Genomic DNA, 21,271 nt, shown 5'->3' on the forward strand with positions numbered 1-21,271 from the left:
AAAGTCTTTGACCACTAGCAGGTCATTGACCATTTGGTATTGCTTGCTCCAATTTCTGCACCTAGGATTGTTATCCTGTTCCCCCCCTTGCAGGTAATCTATGATTGCTTTGGACCTGGGATCCCTTTCTTGCTCTCTCTGGAGATCGTCTCCGGACAGATTAGCTATGGGTTGGGGTAACACTTGAATTGGGTTGACACGTCTAACCATCTTTTGCTGTCTTTCCGGGATGCGGGATAGCATATCCGCTAGACAGTTCGTACGACCAGCCACATACTCTACATCAAACTTGTAGTTCTGGAGTTTGAGGAACCACCGGGTGAGGCGTACGTTCCATGAATAGGCTGAATTGAGCCATGAAAGACTCTTGTGGTCGCATAGGATGGTGAAGGTCTGACCTTGCAATAAAAATGAGAACTTCTCTATGCACCATACAATGCTTAGGAGTTCAAGTTCTGTGGAGGTATATCCTAACTCGTAATTCTTCAGAGATCTGCTAACGTATCCCAATGGCCTCTTCTCTCCTTCGCAATATTGGAAGCAGAATCCCCCCACCCCTGATCCCGAGGCGTCGGTCTGGAGGTAAAACTTCTCTGAGAAGTTGGGGTGAAATAATTTGCAGTCTTCCTGGACTACTGACTTCAGCGCTTCGAACGCCTTTTGGGCATTCTCGTCCCACTGCCATTTGGATCCTTTTCGTAGCAGGTCGTAAAGAGGTTGGGTGTATTCATTATAGCTGGGAATGAACTTACGAATCCACCCAAAAGAACCTAATATTTTCTGCAATTGTTTGATATTAGCAGGGGGTTGCAGGTTGGATATGGATTCCACATATTCCGGGCACATGGATATGTGTTTAGAATTGACTATGTGCCCTAAGAACTTAATTTGTTCTCTGGCAAATGAACATTTGGACAATTTGAGGGTCATGTTAGCCTTTTGAAAGATGGCAAGTACCTTACTAATGTGGACTAAATGTTCTTCAAAGGTGGCAGAGAAGATTGTGATGTCATCGACATATGCTAAGGCAAACTCCTCTGTACCACTCAGCAGTTTATTCATTACTTCAATGAACACTTGCATGCTATTGATGTGACCAAAGATTAATCGCTTAAATTGGTACATCTTGCCATTGAAAGTAAAAGCAGTGTACCTCCTAGACTCCTCTTCTAGGCCTATCTGCCAAAAACCAGAAGATATATCTAAGGTTGAAAAGTACTTTTTACCTTGGAATTGTGTGAAAATTTCCTCCATGTTGAGGGGTTTCAATTTTAAAGGCAGGATAAGTTTGTTGATCTCTCGTTGGTCTAACGTGAGACGTAGAGATCCATTCGGCTTTTGTACTACCAAAACTGGGGATACATATTCAGAATTTGAGGGCTCAATTATGTCCCATTCAATGAGCTGTTTGATTTCCTCCGCTACACCATCTTTGTACTTTACAGGGATGGGATAGTTTTTTCTAGCTACATACTCAGACTTGTGGAGGGTAATTTTGTGCTCGTGAATGTTGCACTTGCCTGGGCGGTCACTGAAAACAGTTCTCATTTGACACAGTGTTTGAAACAACTGTTCCTTTTGAGCTTGGGAGATACCGGTTGCATTGTTTGCGACATCTCGTATCTCGGGTATGGATGCCATGTCAGACTTCTGGAAGGTATCCAGGGGAAATATGTCCAGCTTGTGGATGTGTGCTTCCTCGTCTTGACTTGCATCTGGACATATTGGCAAGAACTTAGTGATCGTGGAGTGTGACCCTTTCCTGAACATTAATTGATGGGATGAAAAATCTATCTGTGCATTAATTCCATATAACCAGTCTAAACCTAAAATACAGTCTATGCTGAGTTCGTTTACGACCACGAACTCAACGCAAATTTCCGTACCTTCGACAATGACACCTACTGAAGCAGTTCCTAGGATTTTTTGCTTTTTAGCACCTGAGTAATCTACTAACTTGATATTGTCACACTTAATGAGTCTGGGCCGGGATGCATTGTGCGTAATCTGTTTCCACATCTTGGAACTCAGCACAGATACCTCAGCTCCAGAATCGACAAGCGCTTTGGTAGGTACATCTACCAGAGTCACCTGTATTACCGTACCGTACCTATTGTTATGCTTATTTATAGGGACTACACAATTGTTACTGGAGCTACAGAACTCATTCTCTATTGAGTCATATTCATCTAAATTCAAAAATGCTATATTTACTAACCTAGGAGGATTTGTTACACCTTGGCCACAATCACCCCCTGCGAGAGCAGCACTGGCTAGTTTCCTGAGGGTTGGTCGTAGGGCAGAATGGCATTCATCTCACTCTGTTGAGATCCCATTTGTTTACCCTTGGGTGTGTGACCAGGTTTGGTGAACCATTTTACCTCATCGAGTGCGTTGAGTATGGTATCCATACCTCGTGGGCTGAAGTGAACCAGGTCGGGTCTCATGTTTTGACCGTAACCCATGGTTTCTTCGAACAGTGACATGTTCATTTCTTGACCCTTGTGCACAAATTTCGATGAGGAGTCCAGAACCCTTACATTGTTATTATCATCAAGGGATAATATTTTTGCAATCAATGAGTCATACATGGCCCAGAACCTGTGTCGGTTCTCATTGGCTAACCTGGGAACTGGTGGAGGAGTCAGAACAATGACCTTCTGAGCACCTTTCCTCTTTAGGGTGTAAATGATATCCTGGAGGTTCCGGAACACCTGGTTGATGTCCTTCCCTCGGAGCATATCATTTGTGGATACCATTAATAACACATTTTTATGAACACACTTTTCCCTTCTCAAAGCACTGAGCAACTGCGCTGAGGTTTGTCCAGATATGCAAAGTCCGATGTGGTAATTACCATCACTGTCTCTTTGGACAGGATACCCGAATTTTCTTTGCGCAAGACGTGATAACATTGAATCACCCACTGCCTGATACTGATTTATCAGTGGAGTGTGCTTGCATGAATCTGAACATTGTGGGACAGGTTTAGGTTTGGCATCGCCCTTCCCCACGTCAGGACGTTGCCTACCTAGTTTCCCTGGTTGTGCACATTTGGATGCACCTCAGCGAGGTGCTCGGAAGACCCGTGTGAGCTGGTGGAACTCTTACGTTGGAACGTTCCACCCTTTCTCCGGTCTACTTTGGTTCTGTTTGGGTACTCCTTAGGCCGGGAGCCCCTCGCAGATTTGCACATGTGAGCGTCCTCCTTTTTGGACGAACCGCTCGCTTCACCCTGACCACGACTCACATAGGTCCGGTTAATGCGCGTCGTGGTTTTCCCGTAATTGGGCCGTGCTGGCCTTGCAACTTCCCTCAGGATATTGTGGCACTTGCACACTCTCATACCGAAGTATGGAGTTGGCCACCTCCTGAAGAGAGACGAAGGAAGCTAGGATTAACTGGTCCTTCAAGCTGCGCGGCAGCTGTTGCACAACGTGGGTGAAAACCTGGTTGTCGGTGATTTCTGGCAACGCAAGCCTAATCATTTTGACTTGTCGCCAGAAATATTTGTGCACTGATCTGTGCTGGGATGGGTTGTACCTTTCATTGAGAGCCTTCGCAAGGGAAGAAGCTCTCCACCCATCCCCTTGGAAATATGAGAGGAACTACCTTTTGAAATCCGAGTAGGACTTGAACTTTCGTTCGTTCCTCTCGTACCACTGCCCTGCCTCGTCCCGTAGACAGAACGAGATTATTTGGAGGGCATCCGCCAAATCTACCTCCAGGAGAGTGAGATCTCTCTCAAGCTCCTGCACAAAATCGGAGGCCAGCCTGTTCCCCTGCCCGTTAAAGGTTGGGAGCTGTTTGAGATCAGCAAACCTAACCCTAGGTTTGCTCTTGTTCCTCCTCCGGTTCTTCCTCTTCCTCTGGCTGCGGACTTCGGCGTCCGAGCTTTCGGAGTTGGACTCCGGGGAGTTACCAAGTGGGTGGTACTTGTTAGGGGGGAGACACATAGCCACTACTCTGGTCAGAGCTTTCGTACCCTTTAGGTCGTCATTTGGCTTTGTACAAGGCCTGGTGGACAGACACATTCCGTGCAGGTGAGATGGGCATGGTGGGTGATGTAAGTGGAAGGGCGGACTGAGTTATCCGTCTCTCCATCCCTTCCAGGCAAGCAAGAATCCTCATCAGGCTTGCATCGTCAGACCTTTGTTCTGCTGGCAGCTGCTCCTCACCAACCCTTTGTTGTGAGGAGGTGCGCTGCTCAGTGACTTGGCCCTCGGAAATGCATTCTTGCGATCTGCGGCCTTCCGCCTGGCAGTTCGGCATTTCCTTCCTCACTTGCTCGAGAACCCTGTTCTCGATCGTGACCATGTGGTCACTGCAAGTGAGCTCTCTGCAAATGTTTTCTAGGGCATCTAACCTCCCTAGAATTTGAGCTGTGGTGGTCTGATTGTCACCGCCTTGCACTTCGCCAACGAGTTCCCTCAGTTGCGAAATCTGGCCTGACACTTGTGTAAAATCCCTTTCTAACCTTAACTCTAAGTCATTACATTGGATCTCTATCTGATTTATTCTATTGGTATTGGACGCTACTTGCTTTGTTAACAATTCTGAGGTCTTCGTGGTGGCATTGTGGATGGAGTCCAGTCTGGCCTGGAATTCCGTTCTTACAGCTTCAAGTTTCCTATTTACTTCGGCCGATGCCTTGGCAAATTCCCTACCCTGAGCTTCAAGTTTCTGACCCTGCGCATCAAGTTTCTGACCCTATGCCTCAAGTTTCGCATCAAGTTTCTGACCCTGTGCCTCAAGTTTCTGACTAACATTTTCAGAGACTTTCGCTTGCTCCTGGAGCATTGCTACAATGAGGTCCAGTTGGGGGTTATTAATGGTACTTGCACTACCGTTGGGTGGGAACCCACGACCTGCTGGCCGTTCCAACGACCTTGATCTGGTATTCATATTTGGGGGAGTGCCTGTGCTGAGTCTCATAATCTTGCGATCCGCGAGACAAAAGACAGACGATAGATTCAGGAGTTGAATGGCTTCGTCTACGCGGCTGGTCCAGGGATACAGGTTACGTTGCCGAATAATAGGATGGATGAACCTAACCTTCTCACCCACTTTGGGCTTGATTGAACCTACGAAACTACCTGGCTATGCAACCTGGACACACCTATCCCCGTGCAGCTCTACGCTGTCCTCCAGTGACCATTAACATGGAGGATGTCCCCAGTAGACCAGCATCCATTCCGAGGAGTGATTGCTGGTTTATCATAGGGACTTTCAGCCTATTTATTCCGGAGCGAGAAGCACGCTTCCCGGGCTTACCCGCCCAAATATGAATTAATAGATCAAGATGCTGGAAAGACACATTTAATATTCTGGGAATTATCACATTTAACTATATACAAGCACTGCACAAACTTATAGCTTTGTTTTTACACATAGAACCAACAAATGGGTAACAAAAACATTGTACTTACATCTTCTGCTTCCAACTCATCACAGATGGGCCTTGCGACAAACACTCATCACTCCAACTATAAATGGAGGGATTTCTGTGAATTTGCACTAAAAATATAGCGGTATCTTAAGACATATGGGTATTGGCTTGCACATGAACTGTTTCAGGGAGCTATATCACAAAGGATGGGCCGAATAATCATGGATGTCTTTGGATACAAAGCATCATGGTTTCCTGAAGGCTCATTGTCCTCACCATGTGGTTTTGAAAATTTCCGAATTTTCATGGATATTGGTTCCATGCACTTTAAGGCACTTTAAGTGCTGTAATTCGTTCATATTATACACTACAGGACTATTTCCAAGCACTTAGTAGATATTTCACATGTGGGAACAGAATGGCCACTCCATTGTTCCTCTCTCCACTGGCCTACTCTGGCCCAAAACTTGGAGCGATGTGAACTGTACCAAGTATCAACACGAAGTGAAATCAAGATGGCTTCCTCTCATGATAAAAGCTATCTCAGTCCTATTGTCTGGTAGCCACGCCCATGAGGCCATCTGATTGGTCCACAGCACCTTGGGTTACTTGCCTTTATCTAGTACCTAAAGAAATCCACTAGATGGCAGTCTAGTCGGGGCTAGTTCCACTGGCACTCACCAGATGGCTCTGGTGCTGTGAGACCGATTGTCTTTTGTCAAAAACATCGATTTTTTGATGTTTTTGTGGTTTATTTGTACTAATAATTGTGACTTGCAGTTATTTTCAGGGAAAGCAAGTTAATTTGTGCTTGCACAAATGTTATCCTGAAAATATCTGTATTAATAAAAAATTTGCATGAAAAGCAACATGTGCTCTCTGAATTCTGCTTATCCACAAAAGGTTGTCTTTTTGATAACCAATGAATTTTGGTCTGGGGCTTATTATTTACTTAATATTTTGGTGTTTTATCATACTTTTACTAATTAGGCCTAATTTCTGTTAATCTTCACATATTTGGGAATGTCTATTCCTATTAATTTTACCTGGATTGAATTGGCCTTGTACTTTGGTTGGAGTGGAGTGCTGTCTGTATGTATTGGGGATGTATACCCAACCTTTGGTTGGTTATAACCTTTTCAAGTGTGCCCTTTTCAAACTTTCTGCGAAGTCCAAAAATAATAATAATAATAATAATCATAGCTCGAGAACTCATTGTCCTAGACAGATTAAATTGCTTTGGTTTTCTTTGTTAATGACAGGGCTTTTAGTGGAGGTAAAATTTATGCATTGCATTGTGCCTCTCAATGTTAAATGAAGAAGAAGAAAAAATAGAATTAAGAAAAATATTTGGCACGTGGCACGCCCCTGTGCCCCCCTCAAGAGAGTGAAGTGAATGAAAGAAATTTAGTATGTAGTGATGGTACATTCCTACAACCATGCAAAGTTTCGTTGAAATCAGACTGATATTTCTGAGTAAAAAAATAACAACATTATATAAAGTACCAGTGTAGCCAGTTTCGAGACATCCTGAATTTTGCTTTTAGCATCAGCTTTTTGGATGCTGGATTGACAAAATTTGGAGGGAAGCATGACAAAAGACCACCCTATGAGGATATGTAATGCTCATGCCACAACTTTGAAAAAAAAACAACAAAAAAAGAAAATATAGCAATCGGAAATTTTGTGTAATTACTGGAAATTTCGAACTTTGAGCCTTTGCTCCCTCTTCCCCCATGGACCCTTAATATCTGATGTTACTTAAAATGTTGCTTTTTGCTCATTCTTACATTTTTTCAAAAAGATGCAGTGGTTGAGCAGTTATAGCCTTTTATCTTCAATTTATCCCCTAGTAACTAAAGGAAAACAAAGGTATTTTTCAAATAGCGCTTATAGAAAGAAAATGTACACAATGTTTAGTATGAACACTGCTTTTCTTCAGAACCATTCACATGCTAAAAATAAGTCACAGTGTTCAATAATTCGTTTATCGATTTCATTTCCATAAAAAAAAGTACAGTCAGCTCTCGATTCTACGACCCTTTTCCCGGGAACTGTGAAAAATGTGGAAAATAGTTGAAAAATTAAAGGAAATCTGCAGAAAATTGTTTTTTGCACCCAGTTGGTACAAATCTGGGAACTTTTCTAACGTTGGAAGTGCCCACCCAGCATCGAATGACATGGGTACCTGGGGGAAACCCTGGGGGGGGGGGGGTAGAGGCAGTCAGGGGCGTGATGCTGATCACATCACCCCCACTCACAACTGGATCAAGAAAGTGTGGGACGTTACCCCCACACCCCCTATATGCCTTCATGGTGTGATGCTAGGCACAGGGGAACACTTTCCTTTTTTTTTTACTCGTTTTATTCACACTCATTCCCTTCACAAGCGCTTTTCACTCGTAAGTGGGTCTCATCTGAAAATAGACACCACCATACATACCATGCTTGAGTGATATCCAATAGCACTTGACCTCTGCCCTCCCCTCCCCCCAAGCATGCCAATATTACCCACACCCGACGACCGCTACCCAACGCATCAGGCTTGTTTTGCCATTGTGATTTCGCTTGCTCTTGGATACGGGAGTAGAGAAGATCGAATGTGCTTGCATGTTATTTTAAATCGAACTTGACTTGTTTCCTTGTCCTAAGAGCTGATAACAATGTGTATGGCAGGTCAAGCTCATTCATCGATATATACATCCCTTTGAGAAGTGAGAGATAAGATCGCAGGAATGTTTCAAAGTAGAGACATGTGGTGCCTGGAAGTCTGGTCCATCTGTCCAGCTCTGCCCTAGAGTTCAGCAGGTGAGTGAGCATCTCTTGGCCTTGTAGCCGGCAACTTCTGGTAACCGCTTTCATTCAAAACATGTTCTTTGTTCCCTGTAACACTTCATAAAAAAGCAAAACTGTTAGAGATAAGCAAAGCTACATAGACCAACTAAAGATCGTCAACCCACTTAATGCATTGCCATCCAGGTTTCCTCAAACTTTGATCTTACGTGCATCATAACTCCCATTTCCCACTTCATACATTTTCCTAACTGTGCCGATGTCCTAATATTTGCCCAAAAAGTGTTTCGTTGGCTGAGTGACTTCTCCCTCTTTCCTCTCAGCAAACGTGTAGGAGGGGGGGATGATGCCAATTGTTTCAGCTACGATTTTCTTGCTCGTGTGTGCACACAAGCTGATTACAGGCGAGGGTGGAAGTGGACCCCTCTTCCTTTCCTTTGATGTCTAAAATGGGGCAACCAGTTCTGGATACATTCTTGAAAGCAGAACAGAAACCATAGGACATAAAAAAGAAAAGTGACCCCCCCTCCCCCGTTCCCAGTCCATTCTCCGCCACTGGTGTGCATGTCAATGTGATAATTGCACTTTTTTTTTTAAATGCTGTTGTCAGCATAGGAAATATTGCCCATATTATTGTCTGTTGCATGGTAAAACGTAAAGCAAGGGTCATTTCTTTTTTCTTCACACTGCTGATATAAGTTCCGTCTTCGACAGTTGCGTTATCTTTGAAATGCGGATGATTTTCTCTTTGACCACCTGTTGCTCAAACTTCCAGCCAGTCTCCTTGCTTTTACGCTGCAACTGGTGCTAGTGTTTTGTCTAGCATCTGCTAAGCTGTCACTTGCGGATGGCAATAACAGCAATGACTCATCCAGCATGAAGGAAAAAGTCATTGTTTTGAATCTCGCAAAGCTGTTTTGATTTGAAGATAACAAAATTCGATTTCCAGAAAGAAAAACAAGAGTTAAAACAACTTCATGTTCTGCGCCTTCTGATAAGCAAAAATGCATCTGACACAATAAACTTCCTGAATACTCATAGCAGTGTTGGAAGGAAAATGGCATTCTCTTCAGAACCATTCATGGGGAAAAAAGAAGAAAAGAAGGAAAAAAAGTGCTCAATGTAGGAATGGTCGCTGAGACCGATTAAAAAAAAAAAACTTTTGGAGGAGAGTGTGTTTGACATCGAGAATACTCCTAAATCCTACATTAAATCGTCGATTAACATGAGAGTAAATAATGATCTCCCATTTTGATATCTGAAAATGCGCAGGTTTCATAAAGCTTGTTTTGAGTTCATTTTATGCTGTTGGTCTAATTGGGACTAAATATACAGTTTCATTTTAGTGAAATCCAATTCCAAACCTGAATGATTTTCGACTGCAACGTTGTTTAATGTGTTCTAGAATACGCATTGTGTGCAAACAGGTCGCAAGTTGCGTGTTTCCTTTTTCAGGCTGGATACAATGCAAGTCGAGGAAGAGGTTGGACTGCTCTCTGGAATGGGGGAGGGGGATGACTTAGAAGTTGATTGAAGCAAAGAAAACGTGTCTTTTTTAACAATGTATTTTACACAACCGAACCAGAACAAAATTTACAGCCCCCCCCCCCCCCCCCCATGTTTTTGTCTGGTGCCTAGAAAGTTGTGTTGTGTCTCCAGAGAGGTCTTATCTTATCTTAATTCTGTAACAGACAATGTAGACCTCTATAAAATCCAACATTCATTCTCCCTGATATCTTCAGACTTTCGTAATACCAGTGTGACAGGTGTCAAGATTTTTCGAGTTTTGCTTGCAATAAGAGAGATATTGTTTTCATTTCCGTAGGTCTCAGTGCAAACGGGTTTCTCATGATCTACAATTCTACAATTGTAAGAATTTCGTGGAAGAGCAACAACTGTGCACATAATAAAAGAAAATAACATTATTTTAAACCCTTTTTTGTGAAAACTTTTTCATGTTCTATTTTCCTTCTCACAACATGCATCCTGAGCATAACAGGTTGTATAACTACCAGGATAAATGGTGTTATCATCTCCTAGGAATCTTTGTGTCCGTTTGTGCTCCATTTAAGCTGAAAATTGGTGCAAATTCCAATAATGAGTCCTTCAAAATCACGGGAACTGTGAAAGGTCTTTGTATCGAGAGTTGACTGTACTGCAACTTCTCTGTCTTCAACAACCATATTATCATTAAATGTTATAGTAATAAGACACAGCAGAACTTTTCCCCACCTGCAACCCGCTGTTGACTCCCCCTCCCTTTCTTCAGCTTGTTGGAATGTTTATGACAAGCTGGGAAGTGTGCTGCCAGTGACTTGTCTGACAGCTTCAAAGATATCAGTTTCTGATCTGCTTCAGGCAGATATGACTTGCCCGACGCAATGCAAAGTAGAAAAGCAGGATTATTTAGCACAGGCGAATCTGGTTCAAGGTTGAATCGCCCATCCTCTGCCCTTGATGCAAGCGACAAAAATAGAATTCCAAGTTGGGAGTCTAGTCCCATTCGTACAGCTGATAAGAAAACCTGTACGGGACATGGTGGCACATGTTACCTTCATGGAAATCTTGAAATCCAATAGCAGCATTCTTTCGAGCAAGCACAGTTAATAATTTATAACTGAAATTTTTTCCTTGTTGGGACTAAAATCCCTGAATGTATAATTGGAAAAATCATGTAACTGAAATATAATAGTATGCAGATTTATGGAAATTGGCAGGGACTGCCAGAAAAAAAACATACTAAGGAGAAAAACGTACTGTCGTGAAACACATAACTGTGATTTCACTGTAGTATATTTTCAGAAGATGTTGCTGTACACTAGTGTATTGTATAAGGGTCTTTACACAGTAGTTCGACCAGATCACATTTTGGTGATATAATCAATTCTTCCTTGGTGGCAAGAAATGCATTATTTTTCTTCATTTTGAGCTGAATTACTTTTAAATTCATATATTCATTTTTTCTCAAAATCGTGGATTCTTGTTTCCTCTTTCAGAGCCACCAAATTGAGATCTGAAATTCAATAGCATGGCATTTGCCTTTTAAAAAGGTTGTTATATGTATTTCTGTGTTACGTAGATTTAATAGATTGCATCACTTCTAGTTACAAATGTTCATTCTATGTTGCATTTCTATTTTTCAGTTCAGCGATGTCCTTCTGTTGTGTTCACATCGACTTATTTCAAATCGTGTTATATCAGGTCCTCCATATCGATTAAGAGCAAAATTTAATGTTGACACCATACAAGTTCTAGAAGGAGACAATTTGGAAACTGCCAATACATTTTATGTGAGAGATACTCACAAGAATATTGAACTATATACACAGTGAGTATGCAGTAATAAATACTTACCAAGAATTAAAATTAAAATTATACAGTAGCTAGGAATAAGGAGTACAGGATCAAATACTCTGGTGCCAAAAATTATTAAGCATTTCAATGATGTGTTTCTGACCTTCTTTTTCTAAGATACATTTAAAAGAAAGCACATTATGTGCTATGTGGTGCTAGAATAAATGGAGAGCTCAGGTGTAAACCATGGTGACATTTTGGTCATTTCTGAGTTCATTAAAAGAAAAGGTTTTTAGAAGCTATACTGTAAATAAATTGTTTTTGTGTTGTGTTTACCAATTTCAGAAGGCTTCACTGTGTCCAATCCAAATTGTATGACATGGAAATTTCACTCAAAAATTGAAGGATGGCACATTTTACTTTGTAACTCAAAAATGACCACAATGTCACTTACCATGTTTTACAACCGAGACCTTCATATGTGTGTGTGTTTATGGAGGAAGGTGAACTCAAGCTCACTAATTTGTAATGAAAGAAACTTGAATTATGTAATTAAATTTAACATAGTACATTTTCGTGGGAGATGTCCGGATATATGTTTAATGCTGTTTGAATGTTGTATCATCTCTTCCATTCTCTTATCATTGTCTTGTAGTTTATAAGGCTTTTAACATCACATAGTTTTTCATTATTGTATTCAAAACAGAGGGGCTTGTATGAACATCTAATTGCTCTCTGGTTCTACACACACACATGCTTTTTTTGTCAACGATAATGCAGTGGAACCTTGATTTTACATTTTTCAGAGACCAAGATAAAGAAGAACCTTAAAATACAGGAATATGTAAAATGGGGGAGGGGAGATTTGATAATATTTTGATCTATTGGGACCATGAAGATTGAATGTATAAAGCAGGAAAATGTAAAATCTGGGAACGTTAAATTGTGGTTTCACTGTGTATTTTCAGATTCGATATAAACAACTCATGAACTAAATGATTGATGATTCAAAGTTTATATCTTCGCATGTATTTGGTCAAGTTTATACAACATTTCAGTTATGCAATTGTATAATTATGTAGTAATTACGTTAACAGCTTGTTTGAGTAAGGAGATCACATGTGTTGTTGTCCAGAGTATCTAAACAGTACTAAGAGATTTATTTTTCTTATGGCTGAGATGAAAACTAATATTTATCCTTGATACTACCAGTACTTAGATAAAATTCAATTAAAAGTTACAATGCCAATCTAGAAGATTTGCACTAAATTGTTGGGAAAATTATTTGATAGAATGGTCAGAATATTAAGAAAACTGAGAAATGTGTTAGTTTTAACTCTTAAACCACTGCATGGAACAACGTATGTTCCATGACAAAATTAAGGGTTATTTTTTATAATAATAATTAATTATTTTTAACTTCACTAAAGCATATGTCACATTTATGAGCATAACCTTATAGGTTGGAGAAAACAAGCTATGATTGATAATTGCAGAGTTATTATTTTCCTTTGTATTTTTAAAATTTTATTTAGAGTAGTACAGTAGTTATGCACTGAAAACAGTCCTGGCATTGAACCAAACACCACTGAAATAGCCTAAGGCTTAAGGAAGCCTGTTTGTATACAATTTTGCGGTGAAGTTAATACACATTCCAAAATTTTGTGTAAATCACAGGATTTGAGACCCCAGGATATTAGTATTTTAATTGGTTCAGCCCCACTTTTTATATATTTGTGTATCATTCCCTACAGAAACACCAAATTGAGATCTGCACTTGATATCTTTAGTTCATATTTATTGCCACAGTATTGTCTTTGGTGTTGGTATTTTCAAGCATTAAAAGTATGTTTTAAAAGCATATTTAATGATCTGTAGTCTTGAGAAATTTATTATTCACATGTCAGTAATTAATCAAATATTGTGACAAACATTTTAGAATATTGTGTAATTGTTCTTGGCAGAACCACAGAAGAAAAAGCAGCTTGGTTAGATGCATTGTGTCAAGCTATTCAAGATCTTTACAAGAGAAAATCATCATTTAAAATTGGTTCTGAGAGTTTGAAACCTTTAGAAACAGACATTGGCAAAAATGCACCCAAATTGCTCAAAATGGATGGTGTAACAAAGTGCATGGATTGCACTGCAAACTTTGGTGTCATGAAGAGGAAACATCACTGCAGAGCATGTGGCATTGTAAGTTGTTTGTACTATAAGTTTCCCTTAACCTTCTGAGTCCCAAGTATCTCGATCGAGATACCCAAATGTAAGCCTCACGGTCCCAAGTATCTCGATCGAGATACCCTGTGTCAAGGTCGTAGTTTTTACGTTATAACTTTTCTATGTTTGGCTAGAATTTCGATTTTTTTTATATTGTTCCTAACACATGCATTTAACAGAAATGGTTTTTTGCATTTTTTTTGTCTTCATGAAAATGGAGGGGAAAAGGGACTTTTCTTTTGAGTCTCTTTTCAAGGTCAAATTTTTGCCGACAAAGGAAGACCGGCTTTGTTGTTCTAAAGCAATGCTTTTCACTCCCTCCTGTTAACTGCATTCGAAGGAAGCTTGTTTATCAGTATCCGATGTCAAAATGAAAGTTTTCCGTGAGGGCGCAAGCAGGGGGTGGTGGGTGGGGGAAGGAGGAAGACTTGTTGTTGAATCTGCGTTGTGAGAATGGAATTTCGAGGCGCGCTGAAGGAAACCTTTGTTTGTGAGCACAAGTGTTCCACAAGGTTGAACATAGGTTACCCTGCATTGTCTAAAAATAGAATGTTAAGCAATTGCAAGAATCGGCGTTCATTTTTCACTGCATTCTAGCTTTTCGTTCGTGAATGTTGTGTGTAGGTGTCGTTTTGTGCTCAACTGCGAATACATTTTTTGGGTGAAGTGACAATTTTTTAAAATAATTTTTGGGTGTTTTCTCCCTTCCCCCTCTGTATATACGCCAAATTTACATAAATTTTGCATTTTGTGCATTTTTTTCAAGGGGCGTTAGGGGGGGGGAGAAACCCCATTTTAAAAAAAGTATTTTCAGGGGATTTCCCCCCTTTCCCCCTCCATATGTACAACAAATGTGCATAAATTATATATCGTCTAAATCTGTGATTAATTCTGCGTACAACGGTATATCTTTCATATCTCTAGGGCATTTAATTTCTGAGCTATAGTCATTTCACGGTACCGCTGCATTTTGAAGCTTCAATCAGTGGCGTGCCGACCATTCCTTTTGGGTGTACAACTCATGTTACATTGGTCATACGAAAATGATGCAAATATTTTTCTGTTTCTTACATGCCAGTGATAATTTCTATGTGCATTTTGAACTTTTCATATCCTTTTGTTCGGGGCGGGGGGCATTTTTAATTTTTTAATTTTTAAAAAAAAGTATTTTCAAGGGATTTCCCCCCTTTCCCCCTCCACATGTACGCCAAATGTGCATAAATGATATATCGTCTGAATCTCTGGTTCATACCGTGTACAACAGTATATCACTCATCTCTCTAGGGCAATTAGTGTCCAATCTACACTCATTTAATTGAAACTCTGCATTTTGCTCAAAATCAGCTCTGGACTGAGAGGCTTACATGTGAAAATGGCCTTAGGACTCAAAAGGTTAATGTGTTAACTGAATTCCTGTAAACTATAAAGCTGCTATGAAAACACTATAGCTATAGAAACTGATTCATTAAATGTGTGGAAGGAGATAAGCAGTTCTCACTAACATACTCGTGAGTCATGACTCTTTGCAACATCACCTCATTAATTCATGAGGTTTGAGCAATCCTGAAGTTAGGATTATCTTACATTACACCTATCTGGAAGGTGTCATAGGCACAAGAGGTTCCAAAACTCCAAGGATTGTAACTAATCTCAATGCAGGCAGCAAATGTCATAAACATAGATCAGTTTGGATCATTGGTTAGCAATTTTGATATCACTATAACCTTATACCTATACTATTTATTTCCCACCAAAACTGATACTTCAATATTTCAAGAATTTGTTCAGAATAGCTATGAATGTTAATACATAAGTATTTCATTGCATCTACACCTCATGAATTTACCAGCTTTGTTTAAAAGATATAGGTAGATTAACAATGATATAATGAGGGTGCATTGCACCCATTACAAGTAATTTATTAACAAAATTCAGCTTTGCCACATAATACCGGTGCACAATTAATGAAAAATCAGTGTTTGCACGATACCCTGGATATTTGGACTCTGTGAAAGTGCTGGTTGGCACTTTGTGCACCATGTGAGTGATAAATTCTGATATCAGTACCACTGATATCAGCCAATATGCTGACCTCTATGGTAGAGTGATTAGCATGGCATGCTATGGTGCCAGGGGTCCTGAGTTTGAATCCCAGCCTGGGCATGGGCATCAATTTCATCATATTATCACTCATCCTCATTATTGTGATTAGCCAAAAGTGGAAGGAAAATGATGCTAAATACTAAAATCAATACATCAGTATTGTCTTGGTTTAGCTGTAATATAGTACTTGTGTGGCATCAACATTTATGAAAGTATTGTGAACAACTTTAAATTAAAACAGTTTTTTTTAATATTGTTGTCAACAGGAATCTGTAAGAGTATCAGAATCGGTACCAGTTCAAAGTGGTATCTGTTCATTTGTTTTGTAATCGTGCATGATTACTATAAGTCAGTTGTTCTCAAATTTTTCAAACCAATGGGCCATTTTCACCCAAAGATGACGCCATGGATCCCCAACATTTTTCTAGGTCTGTCAGAGCAAAATTGTATTTTTACAGCCAGTAAGAATTCAGGATTTACGTTTCCAAGAAGTGTTTGTTTTAGCTAACATCATACATACACTTTTGGTCTTTCTGATGTTTTAAACATCCAGTAAAAAAAAAAAAAATCACAGTACAGGAAAACCTCGTTAATACGAATTGGTTAATACAAAGTACCCTTTAATCGAAAGTTCTTCCCATTCCCCAGCCGATAAGATAGGATTTATAATGTATTTCAGTACGGATATATCGAAATACGGATAATTTTTATTACGAAGTTGTTTAAAAGACCCTTCGGCAAAACTGGTTTCATTGCTAATTGTTTCGGCCACGATTTTCTTGCTCGTGTGCTGCGTACGTGGGCTCCTTTCCTTTGGCGTCTAAAATAAAGCAACCAGTTCTGAATACCTTCTTCAAAACGAACAAAAACCGCAGGATAAGGAAAAGAAAAGTGACCCCCCTCCCTTCTCCTACAACAGCTCATTATCCGCCACTGGTGTGCATGGCAATGTGATAATTGCAGAATCTTGCAAAGCTGTTTTGATTTGACGATAACGAAATTCGATCTCCAGAAAGAAAAGCAAGAGTTAAAACAACTTCAGAACCATTAGCGTGCTGCTGTATATGTATTAATAATAATAATAAAAAAAAACACCACCTCAATGCTTAATGTAGGGATACGAGAGGAAAAGTTTTGGCGGAGCGAGTGTTTGACCTCCAGAATACTCCTGAATCCAACAATAAATTGTCGATTAATCTAAAAATATACAAGTTTTGTAAAGCTTGTTTTGAGTTCATTTTATGCTGATGAGCTAAGCGGGACTAAATATACAGTTTAAAAGTGGGATCCAAACCAGAGTGATTATCGAGTGTGGCGCTGTTTAATGTGTCCTAGGATACATATTCGGTGCAAACAGTTCGCAAGTTGCATGTTTCCTTTTTCAGGGTGGATTACAATGCAAGTTGAAGAAGAGTTTGGACCGATCCCTGCAAAGGGGGAGGGGGCGAATATGAAGGTAACTGAAGCAAAGAAAACTTGACGTGTGTTTTAGACAGCTGAATCAGAATGAAATTTACAGCCCCGATGTTTTTTTTTTTTTTTAGTTCCAAGGAAAGGTTGTGTTCTCTCCGAAGACAATCTTCTCTTACCAGTTAATCCTGTAATGGACAATGTTCTAGTTAATGCACATAAAATCCAATATTCATTCTGTCTGATTATCTCCCATCTCTTGCTCGTCCCAGTGTGACTACTGTCAAGATTCTTCCGAGTTTCACTTCTTGCAATAAATGAGATTGTTTTCCTTTCTGTAGGTCTCCGTACAAATAGGTTTCTTATGAACTAAAATTGCAAAAATTTCGTGGACTTTGCAGAATTGAAAGAAAATACTGTTTTTTAAAAGACTTTTTGCCACAACATGCATCCCGTGCATAACCGGTTGTATAACTAGGCAGGATAAATGGTGTTACAGTCTCCTTGGAATCTTTGTGTCCGCGTAAGCTCCGTGTTCTCATTTTGTGTAACATTTTTTACACTTTCTTTAAAACATACAATATTATTATATAGTACATATAAAGCTTATTTTCTGAGCTACCACCAAGTACCGTGCGTCCATTTCGATCTTCAGCCGAGAGATCGGGAGAAGCATGGCGGGCGGCGCTGACGGAGATGCCGACATTTGCGGCCTGTAATGCCCACTTATTTTTATGGACATATGCAGACATTTATATAAATATTGCAAAACGAGCACTAACCTGTGTTATAAGATTACGGTTTTAATTTTAGTAGCTTAGTGGCTGTATGTGCCAATGATTTTGAAACGCCCACCTCTTTTGAAACACGGCATAGAGGTTTGTTTGGAGAACATTCTAACGCTGCACCAATATCATCGAGTTTTGCTTCGGTTAGAATCCGTTGTTTTTGCTTAGGTGTTTTAAAATTTAACGATCCAGTTTCTCGTAATTTAAGGACAAGATGTCTAACCGTATCTCTATGTGGAGTTGAAACGCCTGGGAATTTCTGTACAAATTGCCTACACACGTCTCGACACGAGTCTGTTTTCACACGTAAGTGTCATACATAATAAATCTTTGTTCTAACGTGAACCTTGTGGCTGGCATTCCAATCATCTAACTGACACAACACACATACACACTGCAATAACACAAACATGTAACTGCAAGTAACCAAGAATAACACTCTTGCGCACAGTACGAAATTGACACGCTCTTGGTTTACATTGCTCGCCACTATATTCACAGCTCTGTCTTCATCTAGTCGCGAAGGAACAAAAAAAACTCAGCTCGGAGATTTCGGATTGCAAGGAAGCTCACGAAAACCATTCACTTTTAACGGTTTCATCTGCAGCGTAATCTTGATACAGTGTTGCACATTCGAAACCTCCAAACGATTCCCATCGCCACAAAACTCTTTCAAGGATATAAACTTAAGCAGGACGTTACTGGTCAAAATTATGATTAAAATGTTCTATTATCTGTGGCTCTTAACATCGTTTCTAAAGCGTATTTTTTTGTGTATATAAGGGCAGAACTTGGTTGAATTACAGATGATAAATTATAACACAGGTTAGTGCTCGTTTTGCAATATTTATGTAAATGCCTGCATATGTCCATAAAAATAAGCGGGTATTACAGGCTGCAAATGTCGGCATCTCCATCAGCGCCGCCTGCCATGCTTCTCCCGATCTCTCGGCTGAAGATCGAAATGGACGCACTGTATAAAACATCCATTGTGGAGGTAATTTATACTCTACTTTATTTACACCTGTAAAACAGGCACCACCTTGAAAAGTTTGGATAACTGGAAGTCGTTTAATTTGAAGTTGACATTTTTTGGTCCCTTGAACTTCGTGTTAACGAGGTTTTCCTGTATATCAAAGAAAATTCTCTTACAACTGCATGGTAAATATTTGTAAGAAAAAAAGTGTTTAAGTTACTGATGTCAATGTGAGAATGCTTTCTTCTATCATCATATTTACATTTCATAATGGCACAGTTGGGAGTTTTGCTTCCAGCAGTACTTTGTTCCTCCTTCCCAGTTCCCAGTGTACATATCGCTCATGCAGTTTTCTATTGTGGAGTCTTGAGTTTTCTCGTCTTCTGATTTGGAAAGGCCTGGCACTGGCTCTGAAACATCCACTGTGGAAGGAGCTTCCTTTGGTGGGGGTTTTCAATGTTCCAGTCTTGAGCCACTGATCCATGGCAAATGTTTAACACCACAACAACTGTGTGGACTTACGATTCTAAACTTTTCCCAAATGCACTGAAGAGACTGTAAGAAACTGATGCTATGTCATGGTGTAATCATTTTGATTTCCAAAAATCAAGTGTCAAAGAACAGCATCAGGGAAACGCTGCTTCGTGGCAGTTTATTATTTCAGAAGCAGTATAATTGCACTTCAAAAATACCATGACGACCTACCACTTTTGGCAACGATACGATAGGTTGGGCATTCTTTTTGCCTGCTAAGTTGCGGCAGGGACTCGGGATGCTCAAAACTAGTCACTGTGGCTACTTTGCAAGTATGAAGGTGTGAAGGGGAATTTTTCACGAAAAGCCTCGCTGAGCCCAAAGGCTCCTCAGAACACACTGAGAATCGCTGCTGTAAATGTATGTTGTAATATATTAACTATAATGTCTGAACATGTTTTTCTCTTGAAATTTGAAGAGTTTTTATAAAGTTCATGTGAAGTCTCATTTCATTGTTATGCTACTTTGTATTTTATGTTGTTTATAGAAGTATGGAATATCAGAAGTTAGTGTGCATGCAGGCTAAAATTGAATGTAATTTGCAGGTTGCATTAACTGACACTTAAAAAGATAATAAAATGTTAAGGGACAAAATTATGTAAATTTACTTGTTAACTTTTTTGTAGGTTGTATGCAGCAAATGCTCAAGCCACAAATGCCCACTACCATGTGAAGACAATAAAGTCTCTCGAGTTTGCCGCCATTGCCATGAAATTCTGTCGCAAAGATCACCTGATATAAGTCCAGATTCAGAAGATGCTGGAAAGGAGAATGTAGATATGACATTTAGCAGAGGAAAAGGTTTATTGGATGTAAGTATGGTGAATATTAGAATTAACACATGCATGTATAATGTAGGGCATCTGACTGCCATACAGGAGACACTGGTTCCATTCCCAGGGTGAGTGATCTAAGGTTGGAGTTTTTCCGGCCGTGTCCCTGCATAAAGCTGCTCTGGGGTTCACCCAGCCTCAAACCAATGGGTACTTGTGGCAACCTGGGGGAGGGGTGTAAAGGCAGCCACAGCATGGTGCTGATCACATCACCTTCAAAGTGGCAAAGATTGAGAATGTGTGGGGCCCTACCCCCACATCACCTAAATGTGCTCTCATGGCACGATGCACGGGAACTTTACCTTTTTACCTTATCTATAATGACAATTTTCATGCATGAATACATGCTTGGGGTGGGCTAGATGACATACCTGGATCTGCTTTCACCCTGACTAAGGAATTTGATTATGGAACATCTGGAAAACCTTGTCAGGAAAGATAATAGTTTCACACATGTGATTTCACTTAGATATGTTGAGGACTTCATGATCATCTATAAAGAAGAAGAAGTCTTGTTATCTTTTAGGGTTGCTTGTAATGCCATCTGTCCAAGCATTCAGATCAACCTTGTATCTTTTTTGGATCTCCAAATATACAATAAGGGAAATAAGTAAAGGGACAACTGGAAAAGGATATTAAGGAAGACACCAGAATAGTTAAATAATTAAATCGTATAACTTAATGCGAATATTGAAGAGGTTTTCTCGAGCAATCAACCAGGTGATTTCCGGAAGCCTATCCGGAAATCACCTGGCTGATTGCCCAAGAAAACCTCTTCATTGAGCTGTGAGGTTTGCTTCTGCTGACAATCAGTATATTTGTGATTCTCTTACTGCTCATACCTGTTTGTATCTCCTTGACATTTGCCAGTGAAACATCTAAACGTTTGAGTTTTTTTTTGTGTGTGTGCTGTGCTCCTTTCATGTTTTTG

The 21,271-nt window shown here is 40.0% G+C and overlaps 1 protein-coding gene across 2 annotated transcripts in view; it reads left to right on the forward strand.

Moving 5' to 3' along the window:
• The window catches only part of LOC145984173 (FYVE, RhoGEF and PH domain-containing protein 2-like), a 99,676-nt gene that overhangs the window by 46,557 nt on the left and 31,848 nt on the right, over positions 1–21,271 (forward strand). For both annotated transcript variants that reach the window (XM_083117665.1, XM_083117664.1), the window contains exons 8-10: positions 11,326–11,510; positions 13,441–13,672; positions 20,134–20,319. In XM_083117665.1, the coding sequence (XP_082973791.1) occupies positions 11,326–11,510; positions 13,441–13,672; positions 20,134–20,319 (603 nt within the window). The remainder of the gene's footprint in view (positions 1–11,325; positions 11,511–13,440; positions 13,673–20,133; positions 20,320–21,271) is intronic.

This window comes from Lepisma saccharinum, chromosome 2 (assembly GCF_977018435.1).
Source record: "Lepisma saccharinum chromosome 2, izLepSacc3.1, whole genome shotgun sequence".
Taxonomy (NCBI): domain Eukaryota; kingdom Metazoa; phylum Arthropoda; class Insecta; order Zygentoma; family Lepismatidae; genus Lepisma; species Lepisma saccharinum.